The sequence below is a fragment of the Bos javanicus genome, chromosome X (assembly GCF_032452875.1).
Source record: "Bos javanicus breed banteng chromosome X, ARS-OSU_banteng_1.0, whole genome shotgun sequence".
In the NCBI taxonomy this organism is placed as follows: domain Eukaryota; kingdom Metazoa; phylum Chordata; class Mammalia; order Artiodactyla; family Bovidae; genus Bos; species Bos javanicus.
Window position 1 is genome coordinate 102,145,071 of NC_083897.1, and position 16,720 is coordinate 102,161,790.

Genomic DNA, 16,720 nt, shown 5'->3' on the forward strand with positions numbered 1-16,720 from the left:
TGATCCCCAGTCAGGGAAGTAAGATCCTGAAAGTTGCATAGTGTAGCTTAAAAAATAAAGACATCAATGCAGATCCTACAGATATTTAAAGAGAGAGGAGGATAAAAAAGAGGACAAGACCAGAAGATGCTAAGAGGACAAATAATTTAAGGACCAAGACTGGACTGTGGGGTTTGCATTATGAAAATCACTGGCATCCTTGACAAGAGTAGTCTAGGTGGAATGGTAAAGAAGAAAGTGATTGCAGTGAAATGGGGAAATAGAGGCAATGGCCAAAGATAACTCTTTGTAGTATTGTGAAGAGATGCAGAGGGAAGGGGTTTTAGCTAAAGGAGATATTGGGCCACAGTTAGGTTTTTTGAAGATGGGAGATACCAGAGGAGGTTTGTTTGCTGATAACAGTGATCCAAGAGGGAGGGAGAAATTGATGTTGCAGGAGAGAAAGTATGTGATTAGAGGATCAAAGCCCTGGGGGGAATAGGATCCAAAGAGAGTCGCAAAGGTTGACTTCCTCAAAGAATCCACTTCATTTGAGTCATAGAAGGTAAAGCAGCACATATAGGCACAGGTGAAGGTATACAGTTGGATTAATTATGAAAAGATGAAAGAGTTATTTTATTTTCTCAATAAAAAATGAAACAGAGCCATTAGTTGAAGAGGGCTAGGGTCAGGGGGTTAGTGTCATGGAAGTTTAAGAAGAAAAGGTATGAAATAGCCATTTTGGACAGTGGGATGTGTGAAGATATCTGTCAAATAGGCTTCCCGAGTAGCTCAGCAGTAAAGAATCCACCTACCAATGCAGGAGATGCAGAGGAAGTGGGTTCAATCCCTGGGTCAGGAAGATCCCCTGGAGAAGGAAATGGCAACCTATTCCAGTATTTTTGCCTGGAGAATCCCATGGACAGAGGAGCCTGGCGGGCTACAGTCCATGGGGTCACAAAGAGTCAGACACGACTGAGTGACTAAACAACAATTTGTCAAATATAATGGCCTTAATTTTAGAAAAGAGATCACAATATTCATTCCAAGGATTGCTAATCAAAAGATATTGCTTAGATTGCTCCAGGTCCATGATAAAAATGTTACCAACAGAAAAAATTGCTTTACCTCTTCCCTGCTGTGGTCGGTGGGCATTCATACAGTCTATGATGCAGTTTATCCATTTGTTTTGTATAGGTTAAAAATAAGGTGGCTTAAGATCCAGTCATTTTTTTGGTTGTTCTATCAACTCTGCCTGAAAGGGAAATCCCTGTTTTACAGACTGGAATTAGAAGGAGTTTGGAAGTTACTTCCTAAAGATTTCACAGGGCCTAAGGGGCAGAGTGGGATGGGAACCTCATTCTTCCAATTTCAAGGCCAAATACTTCCTAAGATGCTGGATTCATTCATCCATCTGTTATTTACTGAGTATACACCATGCAACAGGCAATGTGCTGAGAGCCTTATATATTTGGCCTCAATTTCTTTTTACAACTACTTGACAAGGTAGGGAGTAAATAAGGGGGTGACAGACGATGAGATGGTTGGATGGTATCACTGACTCAGTGAACATGAGTTTGAGCAAGCTCCGGGAGAGAAGGACCTGGTGTGCTGCAGTCCGTGGTGTCACAAAGAGTCAGATACAACTGAGCGACTAAACAACAACAACAAATACTTCCACTCCTTTACAGATCAGGGACTTGAGGTTTAAAGAAGGAGGATACATTTATTTAATCACCTAACTCATGGTAGACCATGAATATGAGAGGGGTTGAATTTTTTAGAAAGAAGAACATTTCCTTTTTGAAGTGATACAAAGGCAATTTCACACAAGGAATTAATGAAGACAAATGGATTGGTAAATGTTGGGGCCCACTGCTCAGCATGAAATCTAGATATTCTGGCTAAAAGCACCCAAATTTGTTTCTGATTTGGGATTAACTGAGTAGATGTCCTAAGGTGGATAAGGAAACTAGATCCCAACTACAGATACCCCTGAAATAATTTGCTCAGACAGCAGTAGCTATTGTTTTCCTGTACATTTTGGCACTAGTTTTCATTCTTGTGTGGCAGGTCCTCTTTTGATATTAGCCTGACAACTGAGTCGAGGGCCTCTCACTGAGATTTAGCAATTTTTTTTTTTGTTACTTTTTTTTTTTAGGTATAATCTTCCTTAGAAAGAATTCAACCTAACGAACACATAAGTAATTTCATCCGAGTTCCATTTGAGGCCTTGTCTTCACAGACGTTGTCAGCTCATTTTGGCTTTCTGAAAGCCTTTTATCAAACCACAGGCTGAGTTTTGAACAGACACGGAGTGCTTTCAACCTATCTCTGAACTGTTGATACGAAATAACAGGAAAATCCTCTATCCAAAAGTAAATTGAGTGAGAAGTTTAAAATTATAGAGCTCTCAAAATAGTCTTGGGGATTTAGATGCAAATTCTGCCTCAGCCCCAAATGGCCTCCTCATTCTTATTGTAGGTGATCTAAAAGGGGGTAACGTATTCATTGTTATGAAAACCTCAACTCTGGGCTCCTAACCCACCTTGGGGTGGGGGGCTGATTAGGGCAAATTGTCTACAGCCTGAGCCAAATTTTGGGGGGTGAGATGAAACTAAGTGAAATATTTCCAGTATAACAAAGGTCTGGAAACACTAAATAGTGTGGGATATGGAAAGAATCATGGGGAGGGGGGTGGGTGTGGTAGGATTTCAATATTGCTGGAGTATAAGGTGCCAGGTGGGGAACCGAAGGACAAAGATAGAAGAGTTGGCAGGGACAAAGTCATGCTGGATCTTTAGGGCATTAAGGGTAAGATGGGAGAAGGGACCAGGAAAATTAAAAGATGAATTCCAGGTTTCATTCCATGGGCTCTTGGGCAAATGACTGGGCCCAAGTTATGAGTCAGAAAAAAACCTGGGGAAAAGAAAAAAGAAAGAAAAAAACCTGGGGAAATGGATAAGAGTTGCTCATTCACCAGTTTCAGGTTTGTCAGTTATCCCTACATTGTAAATATGCTGAAAACTAGGGATTTCCTTATTGGTTTGATGAACAACCCTCCTTTGTAGTTGGAAGGACTGCCATATTTGAAGCCATGTGAGCAGCTAATGCGTCAGTAAAAACCCAATAAAATGGTGTCCTTTGCTGAAGTCATGTCACTATTAATGAGTTGAGGCCCAGATAGTAGTTTAGAGCAGAGGTTCTAAACTGGTAGCCCATGGGCCTTCCTACTGTACTTCGAGTCTTGAAAGAGGAAGAAAGAGGGAAACTTCTAGTTTCATTCTTGGTAGGACACTTTTTCCTTCTCGTTTCACTATTTTCCACTTGGTGGAACTAAATACACTTTTCAGCCTCTCCAGGAAGCTCCCTTTCCAAATACATTACAGTCATCTTCTTCCCACTGCCTGGTGCCTCTCTTGTTGGGCGTTGTTCTCGTCTAGAAGCAAATCATGCTTGGGAATCAACTCCTTGACTACGTGCAGCTTAAGGACATGGTGTGGTTGAGAATGTTTGACATGTAGGGGGAAAGAGAGGAGGACTCTTTCTGAGAGGGATTTCTGTGACCAACCTACCACCAGTTGTAGCCACATTGACCAAATGGACCAGTTGCTTTAGGATAGTATTTCCCAAAATATATAAGGAGACATTTCTGCCTTTGAGAAAGTCATTTTCACCCCCTGTTGCCCAATAGGTTATAGAGACTAAGAAATGATATAAATAGTACATACAGCACCTGGGGCTTCCCAGGTAGCTCAGTAGTTAAAGAATTCGCCTGCAATGCAGGAGATGCAGGAGACATGGGTTTGATCCCTGGGTGGGGAAGATCCCCTGAAGGAGGGCATGGTAACCCACTCCAGTATTCTTGCCTAGAGAATTCCATGGACAGAGGAGCCTGGTGGGCTACAGTCCATAAGGTCGCCAACAGTTGACATGACTGGAGCAACTAAGCATGCACACAAGCATGCATATATAGTATCTGCTGATGCAGGTATGCATGTTAGTCACTGAGTCATGTCCATCTCTTTACGACCCCATGACCTGTAGCCTGGCAAGCTGCTCTGTCCATGGAATTCTCCAGGCAAGAAGAAGGAAATGGATAGCCATTCCCTTCTCCAGGGGATCTTCCTGACCCAGGGATGGAACCTGAGTCTCCTGAGTTGCAGGCAAATTCTTTACTGTCTGAGCCACCTGGGAAACCCTGATGGAGACATGCAGTACATTAATTAAAGACTCTCAAAGTCCATCTGGATGGAAACCAGTTTAACTTGTGTGTGTGTGTTTATTTTATTTTACAGCAGCTTGGTAACATATTACTAACAGCCATTGTTGATACAGAAAATGTCAGCAAACATTTGAACATTTGTACTTAAACAGTGCTTCACTCATCTTTAAGTTGGGCAAATCTTAAGTATTCTGCAATTAAAGATATACATATATGTGTGTGTGTGTGTGTGTATAGTCTAAGAAAACCCACCTATTTCACACTTCAAATAATCATCCTCATAATTTTGACTTTATAGCCAATTTTAGCAAATAGAGATACAATTGACATGTACCATTCATTATATCAGTTTCAGGTACACCATATAAAGTTTCAATATTTGTATATACTATGAAATGATCACCACAATATGTCTAGTTAATATCCATCACCACATAGGTGATGTGTGTGGATTTGTATGGAGAAGGAAATGGGAACCCACTCCAGTATTCTTGCCTGGAAAATCCCATGGATGGAGGAGCCTGGTGGGCTACAGTTCATGGGGTTGCAAAGAATCAGACATGACTGAGCGACTTCACTTTCACCACACAGGTACAAATGTTTTTCTTGTGATGAGGGCTCTGAAGATCTACTTTCTTAGCAATTTTCATATGTATAATGTAGTATTATTAATTATAGTCACCATACTATACATCACATCACGATGACTTAGTTTATAACTGGAAGTTTGTTCCTTTTGACCACTTGATTTAATGTTTTTTCCCCCAAGATCTTTTTTATTGTGAAAATTTTCAAGGAATTATATAGTCAACACTCATATACCTACCAACTAAATTCTGTGGTTAACTTTTTTGCTGTATTTGCCTTATTCCATATTATCTATCTAGCTGTCCTGCTCTTGATCCATCAATCCTTCTTATTTTGTGATGCATTGAAGAGGAAATGACAGCATCAGAACCTTTTACCTCTAATTACCTTAGCATGCCTATCCTCAACCAGCTTTGTTTGAATCTGCATTTCCTGGTTCCAGCAGAGCACAAAAATCACATGTGTTTTATTAACACCTCTGGAGGTCACTCAAATTTCATTCTCCACAGGGCAGGCTTTGGGATAATGCTTTAGTGTTGTAAAGACACCACCTATATCATGAAATCTTGGATTATTTAAAATTGTTGTCTTGTCTTATGTAGACTAATCACAGAATGGAAAGGGGGTTGATCTAACCACTTCATTTTATAGATAGGGAAAGTGAGGGCCAGACAGGTGAGGACTCATGCTTTTCTACAGAATGCCTTGTCCTTGAATGAGGCTGTTTTCCCTTCACTCTAGTCCTTGCACACCGCTGACTGCCTTGGTCTCTGGCTCACAAGAGTGTTTCTGGGGCAAAGTAAAACTCCTGGGCCAGGCTCCAAACTAGGCTCCCAAGTGACTGCCTTGTAACTTCATTTCTTCCAGTTACTTGTTAATCTCATCCAGATTTCCTTTCCTTAACAATACCCACATTTTATTCTGTTCTGGAATTCCAAGTTGATCATCTCAGTTTTGGTGAATGGAGCTGTTTAAATGAGAAGTGTTCAAAGTATTCTACAGCAGACTTCTGACCCTTTTCTGGGCATTTGTAACACCCAGCTCTTTCAGAGACTAGGGTGTAGAGAGTGGGTGAGCCGAAGTGGGAATGATATCTCTGCAATTTTATGTTCTACCTTAAGAATGTTCATGATTCTAAAAACCATGTTGGTAAAAAAAAATTTTTTTAATCATGTTGGTAATCCATAGGAGGGCTGCTATCATGGCAATGAGTTATTTTACCCTTAAATCATAGTCAGGGAAATTATGGTGGTATCATATGATTATTTTTGATACTTCAAAAACAGTATTGCTAAAGGAGTATGTTTATTTATTTATATATATTCCATTGAATTTCCAAAAGGATTCAAGGCAGGTGAATTAAATGATTGTAGTTTTCTGTGCCAATTTTAAAAATGAAGACTATAACACCCATATTTGGGAAAGACCAAGCTGGAATTTCTGGGTTTGCCTCCTTTTTTCTTGGGAGATCATACTGAGGTAAGACAAGAACAAATTTTGTCCACCACGATTGTAAAACACAAAAGATAACCCCACTCCTTTCAGACAACAAAGAAAGACAAGAGCTTGCCTATGAAACAAGACTCATGATGATGGCTGACATTTTAAGAAAATGCAATAATTTACATATAAAGCATGATAAAATGATTTGTATGGTTTTAGACGTATTCTTGGAGAAGGCAATGGCACCCCACTCCAGTACTCTTGCCTGGAAAATCCCATGGATGGAGGAGCCTGGTAGGCTGCAGTCCATGGGGTCGCTAAGAGTCGGACACGACTGAGCGACTTCACTTTCACGCATTGGATAAGGAAATGGCAACCCACTCCAGTGTTCTTGCCTGGAGAATCCCAGGGATGGGGGAGCCTGGTGGGCTGCCGTCTATGGGGTCGCACAGAGTCGGACATGACTAAAGCGACTTAGCAGCAGACGTATTCTGAAAGGCCTTGGAAGGCAGTCTTATTGTAGTATTTCAGAAGCAGCACATCTGGAGAAAGGTTTCTATGGCAACTCATGAAAGTTTGATTTTTTTTTTCTCTCCTTTTCAAGAGCATAAATCATCCTACAGCCTAAGGCTTCAGTAAAGGTCTCCTGTATTTTAGCAGCTATTGCCATTTGTTTTGGGGGTTGTATATTTTGACTGTCTAAGAGAAAACAGAGCAAAGGGCTTCCAAGAAGGCTTGGAGTCTTACATTTTTCGTATTTGGGAGCAAGATGTCAATAATCTTATTCTAGACTTAGTTTCTCTGTGATCAAAAGGATGGTGCACACTGGTATGTTTGGTTTATAGCATGTGTTATTTCAGTTTTCAAGAAAGTTGTGGGACTTCCCTGGTGGTCCAGTGGTAAAGACTTGGCAGTCCCAATCCAGGGGCACGGGTTCAATCCCCAGTCAGGGATCTAAGATCCCCCAAGTGCCATGTGGCACTGCTTTAAAAAAAAGAAAGAAAGTTGTGATCAGTGTGTTCTCAGGAAAGAGGAGTTAGTCTAGACTTAAGAAGGAGGAACTGTTTGGCCAAAGCATCTCCTAATCAGTAGTTTAGTGGAGGTGTCCTACTGTCTTCACGTCTGCCTGTGAATGACATGGTCCTGGGGTTTTGCACACTGATATGCTTAAGGTGATTTTTTATCAATATATCCTTTCCAAGAAAGTCAATAAAGAAATATGATATATGGCAAAACCAATACAATATTGTAAAGTTAAAGAATAAAAGAAAAGAAAAAAACAAGATATTCAAAAATTAAAAAAAAAAAAAAACTCAGAACAGTTTGAGAAATTGTTTTAAACAACTTTGGCCTTTGTATATTATAGGATGTCACGTGACTAATGAAAAACACCCAAGACACAGAAACAGAGCTAGACTATCGACCGAGCTCTGCCATCGCTAATTGTATCATAGTGAGCAAGCCCTTGAGAATGTCTTTGAGCCTCCATTTTCTAATCTGAAAAATAAGATAAACAACACGAGCCTCAAGGCTTATTGTTAAGAACTGAATGTGTGTGAGTATTGGAAACTATAGTGTTGTAGCAATGTAAGGTAGTTATTATAATTGATGGGCTGGCTTTCTTTCCAGCTCTTTTTCTTTGTTAAAGTCCCTTTACCATTTCTGGTGTGACAAGAAGAAATCAGTTTCAATGTGCATCAATATTTTAGTTTTCTTATACTATGTTAAATATGATTATATAGACACCACTGCAGCCAGTTGTTTATTTCTTGACTAAGTAATTAAATATCATCTTTGCTGAAGGCTATTAAATGAATCCAGGCAAGTGCCAACTGTGTACTCACATTGAGGACACAAAGACTAGGTAATTAAATTCTTATCATTCAGGAAATAAGTTCTCTGAGTTTTGAGGCCACAGCATGAGCTATTCAGACTGATGCAGTGAAAGAGGGGGGATGCAATCCAGCTCACACACTGCTAGCCAAGCATCAGTGTGAGCTGTATTCACCTGAAGAAAGGATGCTTTTTTGAAACTTACCTGCCACGAGTGTAATTTCTTCTTTCTTCCTATAATTTACACAAAGGCATGGAATGTGCTAGCAGTGGCCCTGGTATTTATGTGGTTCGTGATGTTCTGCAGAAGGCTTTCAGTGTTTCATCATTTAGTGTGAGGAAGACTACTTTCCGTGTTTGTTTTCTGGAGTTACATTGCCTAGATTTGAATACTGGCTCTGCTGGTCGCCAGCTGTGTGACCTTGGGTACATTACTTGACCTCTCTGTGCTTTGCTTTTTACATCTGCCAACTTCATAGAGTTGTTAGGAGAATAAATAAATTCTTATATGTAAAACATTTGGAATTGAAACTGGCATGTAGTCAGTGCTCAAAATATTCCCGTCTTTTGGGAACTAAACCAATAAACTACTCATTAAGAAATACTTTGACCAAACAGTTCCTCCTCTTTAAGTCCAGACTGACTCCTCTTTCCTGAGAACACACTGATCACAACTTTCATTCTTCTTTTCTTTTTTTGGCAGTGCTGCAGGGCATGTGTGATCTTAGTTCCCTAACCAAGGATTGAACCTGTGTCCACCTGCCCCTCTACTCTGTGTTGAAGAGTTCAGCAATTAACGTTTGAATTGTACCTATAAATGCCACTTTCCTTTAATTGATTTAGTCTCACATTGGTGATATTTTTTCTTCTTACCCCAGCCTCTTTTGTGTGTGGGTATGTGTTAAATAACTGAAAAGGCATTCTTTGTAGAGACATCAAAGAATTCCAGTTCTTTGATTAGAAGGTCAGTTGGTTGTTTCTAGAATTTTCTCATAAAACCATTGCTTTGTCCGAAGCGACAGAGGTGATGAGGGCTATTTGCATGTTTTTGGCTTTTTTCCTTCCTAAGAGCGTGCTTATAAGGTTTACTAGGGTTATAAGTTTAGAGATGCTTTGAGGTACCATGAATTTTTTTTTCTCAGTTTTGGTCAACATGATACTTTTTTGGTAACTTTAAACTGAGAAAAAGTCCTTTGTAACATGGAAGTACTGATATTTGATAATATTTTCAGAACAATTAGCCTTGCATTTCATAATGCCGAAAAATTCTGTTAAATATCAGCTTTTGATAGGAAGGACATAAGACAGACTGACAAAGCGAAGAGTGAGGCAGAGGGCAATTTTGATTTTTATCTTCCTTCCAAATCCCAACTCCTTCACTGTTCTTAAGACTCTTAGAAGAGGCCCTTTTGTTACTTGCACTGTGTACTTTTCAGTCTTCTACAGTCTCTAACTCTTAAGTCCTTTTCCGTGGCACAAAACAGGAAGCATAGAATGTTAATAATGCTGCAAACCACTGATTTCTAGGTATTTAAAATAATTTGGGCATCTAATACAGATTGAAATATCCAAATAATGGAGATAGTCATCACTTTGAGGAAACATTTTCCAAGTGAGCTACGTGGAAAGGGAGATGAAATATTTTGATCATTTCATGGCATTAGGCTTTCATCCACCATTTAGTCAGCTATGCCGTACTATGCTTATTCATCCAAAGAAGACTCCCTGAGGCAAAATACCATAGATCCCGCACCATTTAGAACTAACAAGTGAGGTGATCTTATCAGGGACCTGTCTAGGACACATAGGGGCTACTTCTGAAAGTGCCAAATAATCATTTGTTTGTGAAATATTCATTGATCTTGCATATTAAACTCAAGTTTTTATTAGCTTTTTAAAAGTAGGCAGCGATTATGTACTTGTTTTCAAACTGGTTGCCTGAAGAGTCTGCCACAATGTGGGAGACCCGGGTTCGATCCCTGGAGAAGGAAATGGCAGCTCACTCCAGTATTCTTGCCTGGAAAATCCCATGGATGGAGGAGGCTGGCAGGCTGCTTGCAGTCCATGGGGTCACAAAGAGTCAGACACAACTGAGAGACTTTACTTTCACTTTCAAACTGATGGCAAAAATTAAATCTCTGTTTAAAAGAAAAACCAATATTTTAAGATTCTTCTGTTTAGATGGACAGCAGAATGTTTTAAAGACATTGCATCAATCTGTGTATAGAGTTACTGCATTTTTAACTTTTGCTTTTTGGTCCAAGGGCGGTGGCTAAGAAGTCCAGTTTGGGGCTGAACCCTCACCATTTACTAATTGTATAGTCTATGGCAAGTCAGTGAATGTCTCTTAACCTCCATTTTTGTTTTCTTTTTAAAATGAGGATAATAATACCTGTCAGTACTGTGGTGAAAATCAAAAGGTTTTTTTTTATGTGAAATGCTACTTCTTCACACAGAGCAAAGTAACGCTCAGTGCTTTATGGTGGCGTTTGTTATTATCATGGATATTTTCTTTTTCCTTTTTTTAGCTGTTACTGCATTGTATCAGGAAATGATTGCCTAAGGGTTTCAACAGCACTGATTACATTGTTTAGTGTTTCTACTTTATATTATTTTTCACAATAGTATTACATTTTAAAATTCTCAGACTTCCAAGAGAATACACCATCTCTCCTATTTTTGTTTTATGGCAAAATGTGTCAAAAGTTCCAAATTACTGACATAAACATGAACCCTTGGGAAACAACCCTGTTGTCAGCCCGGGGGCTCTGTGTCCTTAGTTGTTTGCTTATCTTTTGATTAATTCAACCATTAATCCTTTTGCCAGTCATCAGCGAGGAATCCCTTGAGAGCTCAGTTGCTCAGTTGTGTAACACTGAACACCGTGGACTGGACTGTAGCCCACCAGGCTCCTCTGTCCATGGGATTTTCCAGGCGAGAATACTGGAGTGGGTTGCCATTTCCTCCTCCAGGGGATCTTCCCAAGCCAGGAATTGAACCCACATCTCCTTGTCTCCTATATTAGCAGGCGAATTCTTTACCACTGAGCCACTGGGGAAGCCCCTCCCTTGAGAGCTACATGTAAACAATCTTTTTAAATTTTCTTTATTAAAAAATTTTTTTATTGAAGCATATAACTGGTTTACAATGTTTGGGTTAATTTCTGCTGTATAGCATAGTGATTCTGTTATATATATCTATATATATACACATACATACATTCTTTTTTAACTGTTTTTTCCATTGTGGTTTATCAGAGGATATTTAAGATAGTTCTCTGTGCTGTACAGTAAGACCTTGTTGTTTCTACATCTTGACAATCTTAATAACCTCCGGACCAGACTCCAACTCCTCAATTTCTTTGGTACCGTAAAACTCCCTCTTCCTAAAATGCAGAGGATGAGATGGTTGGATGGCATCACCAACTCAATGGACATGAGTTTGAGCAAACTCCAGGGGATAGTGAAGGACAAGGAAGCTTGGTATGCTGCAGTCCATGGGGTTGCAAAGAGTCAGACACAATTTAGCGACTGAACAGAAACAAACTGCAGGGACTTTCTTAAGCCATTGTTATTTGGGTCAGTTATTTTTCAAATCAGTCTTTGTCAGTTGATGTCCAACAAGCATTTTGAATATCACCCCGCATGAGCATGAGTGAGACAAATTGTGAGGTATTTCCCACAATATATTTTTGTATTGCTCTATTTAAAGATACTTTTGTAATTTCTATTTATGCCTTTTTAAGGCACACGAACCTAGAGAACTCTAGTCAATGATTTGATAAGACCCCGGATTGTTCTAGTAAATGTTCCAGTATAGCATCAGGTACTTACTTAGTAGTATCTTTTGTGGAATATAAAATACTAGTGTATTTGAGTGATGTTGTGTTTCATTCTGAGCCCCTTTTTAAGCCTCAACATGCTTAGCAAGTCTATCTGAATTCCTTGATAACTGCTGTTACTATGGCTGCATGTTATTTCATCTTTCATTTGTTGAACTGATGCTTGATAAGAGAGATGGCATTGAATCGTGGGTAATTTTGACTCAATAGAAAGGTTTTCTTTTTTTTCTTATGGAGGTAAAATTGGGAAACTGTAGTTAAAAATCCAAGCCTTGTATTTCTAAATTAGGGTTGTGCAATGCTTGTGCACACTGTGTGTGTGTGTGGGGGTGGACTTTGGCACCATCACCCCACCACCTGCTGGATGTTCTGGCCTTGGCCCCAAGGACAGTTATCAGAAGGTGGATTAACTCAAATAATGAAATGTCACATCAGCCTCTTTTAAAAAAATGGTTTTCTTCTTTTAGGACAGCTCACAGAGGGTGAATGGAGCCTCATGTTTTCATTATGGTTTCCATGGTAGACTCATATCTTGTGTTCCACGGATTCTTATCAAACTGCAAGATACAAGTGTGCTTTCAAAACATGGTGACCCAAACAAAGTGAAAAACACTTTTGAAATGTAATTTCTCCCTGAAGCAAAAATTGAGAGATGCAATCTATGAAAAGGATGGCTCTAAGGCCCCATGGAAACCAGTGCTCATAGTGCTTATAGAAGCAGACACTGGAGTGAAACTGCCTGGCTTTGCTGCTGGCTCATTATGTGATCTTGGACACCTCTTTGTGCTTCAGTTTCCTCAGCCATAAAATGGGAATATCAATAGTACTTTTTTAAAAATTGGATTGCTGTGAAAATTCATTGAATTGATACATTAAAACACTCAGAATAGCATCTGAAATATTGTGCGCACTACAGGAATATGAGCTATTTTTGTAGGAATTTTTTTTTTCCACACTCGTGCTTGTGCTCAGTTGTTTAGTCATGTCTGACTCTTTGCGACCCCATGGACTGTAGCCCGCCAGGCTCCTCTATCCATGGAATTTTCCAGTCAAGAATACTGGAGTGGGTTGCCATTTCCTCTTCCAGGGGATCTTCCCGACCCAGGGATTGAACTTGTGTCTCCTGCACTGGCAGATGGATTCTTTACCACTGAGCCACCGGGGAAGCCCTTTTTCACACTGCTACTGCTGCTAAGTCACTTCAGTCATGTCCGACTCTGTGAAACCCCATAGACGGCAGCCTACCAGGCTCCCCCATCCCTGGGATTCTCCAGGCAAGAACACTGGAGTGGGTTGCCATTTCCTCCTCCAATGCATGAAAGTGAAAAGTGAAAGTGAAATCATTCAGTCGTGTCTGACTCTTAGCAACCCCGTGGACTGCAGCCTACCAGGCTCCTCCATCCATGGGATTTTCCAGGCAAGAGTACTGGAGTGGGGTGCCATTGCCTTCTCTGCTTTTTCGCACTAGTGGGATCTAAAAGTTCCAGAACTATTATTTTTAAAAGACAAGGTAGAAATTGTTTTATTTCTCTGTAAGGCACAGAATCTTGGCATTTCCTTGATTTTGTTTGATTTCATAAAGCAAATGAGTAAGGTATTTGGAACTGAGTAAATTCAATTCATTGTGGTAAGAACACCAGTTATATTGTCTGAAAAACTCTTACTAAACTCTGTAAGTTAAAGATGTAGAATTTTAAGATTTGTGAGATCAAAAACTACATTCAGGGTGTATTTATACCAAAACTTACATATTTGAACTTTACACTAAGCTCTATCCCTTATCAAAACTCACTGAACTCATTGGTTAAAGTTTATTGTATGTAAATGTATCTCAGTAAGCTGTTTTGTTATGTTGAATTCATGATGTTGGAATTGTAGTAGGCATAAGTATTTTTGACTACATTAATAGATGAATAAATGAAAGGAGTCATTTTATTCTTCAGTGATGGATCCTACGGGGAATGAGGACAATTAAATGAGTTGCATTTTATGTCTTTGGTTTTGTAACTTTACATCAACTTCCAAAAGTTCAGTTTTAATAGTGAATTTTAGGTCCTTTCACATGCTTTGAAGAGTGACTCCCCCCTTCTCTCTTTCACCTAAATTTATTGGATTTTCATATTACCAATTGCTCCATTTGGTCCTGGGTTTGCTGGGGCTTATACACTTCTTTTTTGTGGGGCTTTGTGTTTTCTTTCATGTTGTCAGGCACATAATCATGTAATTTAGTCTTTAAAGATAAACATTTTGATAAAGTGACCAAAGAAGTTTTTTAGGGTTTGAGACATTTACTAAAAATGAAACCTTTTTTTATTCTTTCAAGAAATAGCAGTTGGTTTTGCAGACTTGGAATCTGGGTCTCTAGTGAGAAACCCTAGACACCTGTAAGTTGGTTAAGTTGAACGTGATGATATGCTATGTGTATGAGCCAACATGGACTTTAATCATTGGCTGTTAGCATGGGGAGCTTATCTGGAGTTTGAGTGTTTGGTTCTGATTTTTTCTTGTATTTTCTACCAGGTATGGCAGCAGCCAAACTTCTACATGACTCTGGCTTGAATGTGATTGTTCTGGAAGCCCGGGACCGCGTGGGAGGCAGGACTTACACCCTTAGGGTAAGACAATAAGAATTGGATGGAAAATTGTGACCCTGAAACTGAGTTTCCTTTTTTCTTTCTGAAAGTCTTGAACTTCACTTGACTCTTGAGAAGAGAGTGAAAATTACTTCAAAACACTCCACGTCCTCTCAATTTGCTTTCTTTCCATGTCTTTCTTCTGTCCCTTTTCTCTTCTTACCTCATAACACTTGGCACTTTCCCCATAAATGATTGCACCAATAATTAGATGTTTGAAATACATTAGTGAGTAAAACAAAGATTCCCTGCCCTTGTGAAATATATACTCCCCCTTTTTTTTTAAGTGGGGGGGCAATAGTGACTCAGTAGGTAAAGAATCCGCCTGCCAATGCAAGAGACCCAAGTTCCATCCCTGGGTCGGGAAGGTCCCCTGGAGAAGGAAATGGCAACCCACTCCAGTATTCTTGCCTGGAGAATCCCATGGACAGAGGAGCCTGGAGGGCTACAGTCCATGGGATTTCAGGAATTGGATGCAACTTAGTGACTAAACCATACCACCATACAATAAACAAACAAAAGCAGAAAAGGAGGACCTGCTCTGGTGTCCCTGACTATTAGGAATCCAGTTATGTTTGGATGTGTTCAAACATAGGAAGTTTTTCTAGTCATTCTTGTTCAAAGGTTGGTCCTTAGTCATTGCAAATGGAGCTAATTCAAAACCATATGAAAACCTTTCTACTGAACATAAGAGCAATTTCAAAGGTTTAAATTAGGACTCTAATGCTATCTTTCAAGTGTCTGGATTAACGAACCACAAAAGAAATGGTCATTTCCTGGATGGACTTAGAGTTTATCATACTAGGTGAAGAAAGTCACACAAAGACAATTATCATATGATATCATTTATATGTAGATGCTTTAAAAATGATACAGATGAACTTACAAAACAGAAACTGGCTCACATAGAAAACAAATTTATGGTTACCAAAGTGAATAGAGGGGAAGGAAGTTTGGGATTAAAATTAGGAGTTTGAGATTAACAGATACACACTGCTGCTGCTGCTAAGTCGCTTCAGTCGTGTCCAACTCTGTGTGACCCCATAGACGGTAGCCTACAAGGCTCCCCCGTCCCTTGGAGTCTCCAGGCAAGAACACTGGAGTGGGTTGCCATTTCCTTCTCCAATGCATGAAAGTGAAAAGTGAAAGTGAATTCGCTCAGTCGTGTCCGACCCTTAGCGGCCCCATGGACTGCAGCCTACCAGGCTCCTCTGTCCATGGGATTTTCCAGGCAAGAGTACTGGAGTGGGGTGCCATTGCCTTCTCCACCCAGATACACACTACTATATATAAAATAGACAAACAAAGGCCTACTGTATAGCACAGGGAAGTATATCAAAATTTTCTAGTAACCTATAATGGAAAAGAATCTGAAAAAGAATATATATATACACACACACATAAAACTGAATCTTTTTGCTACACACCTGAAACATTGTGAATCAACTATACTTCAATAAAAAAAAGTGGTCCTTTCCTTTCTTGCTTTTCCTCTAGCATTAGGTGCCTCAAAATTAGCCAGAAATGCTAAGTAAAGAGAAATTCATTAATAATTTATAGTTTACAAATCTAAGCCAGTAAAACCCAGAGCACGTTGTGGTATATAGTGAGAATGATGGGGTTCAGAAATCTCTTGCTTATTTCAAGTCCAATCAGTTTTGTTTTAAAATTAGGAATGATTCAATAACCGTTTAGTTGCATGAATGAGGTAGAGTAAAGAACGGAGTCCAGTTTTCTATAGGTACTCCTCAAGGTGTATCTAGAACCTGTGAAATGCCAATCTGCTTTTTTTAGGGCTGTCTTTTTTATCTTAAGAATAACATTTTCACGAATATTTATTTTTATTTCTTTCCATGGGAAAACAGAACCAAAAAGTTAAATATGTGGACCTTGGAGGATCTTATGTTGGGCCAACTCAGAATCATATCTTAAGATTATCCAAGGAGCTAGGATTAGAAACCTACAAGGTGAATGAAGTAGAGCGTCTGATTCACCATACAAAGGTAAGCCTGGAACAACCTTTGAAGGATTTGGAGATTATTCTATCAGTATTTCCATATATTAGTACAAATTCCAGATCCTCCCCTCAGACAACCTCCTTTATCCTTGAATAATGCATATGTATTTTATAACTATATTTCAACCATTCTAAGAATTTTCTTTACAGTTATCAAAGGC

The 16,720-nt window shown here is 39.4% G+C and overlaps 1 protein-coding gene across 1 annotated transcript in view; it reads left to right on the forward strand.

Annotated features, from left to right (window-relative positions):
* Positions 1-16,720, forward strand: part of MAOB (monoamine oxidase B) — a 121,557-nt gene that overhangs the window by 32,295 nt on the left and 72,542 nt on the right. The window contains exons 2-3 of the mRNA XM_061410384.1: positions 14,430-14,524; positions 16,408-16,545. Of these exons, the coding sequence (XP_061266368.1) occupies positions 14,430-14,524; positions 16,408-16,545 (233 nt within the window). The remainder of the gene's footprint in view (positions 1-14,429; positions 14,525-16,407; positions 16,546-16,720) is intronic.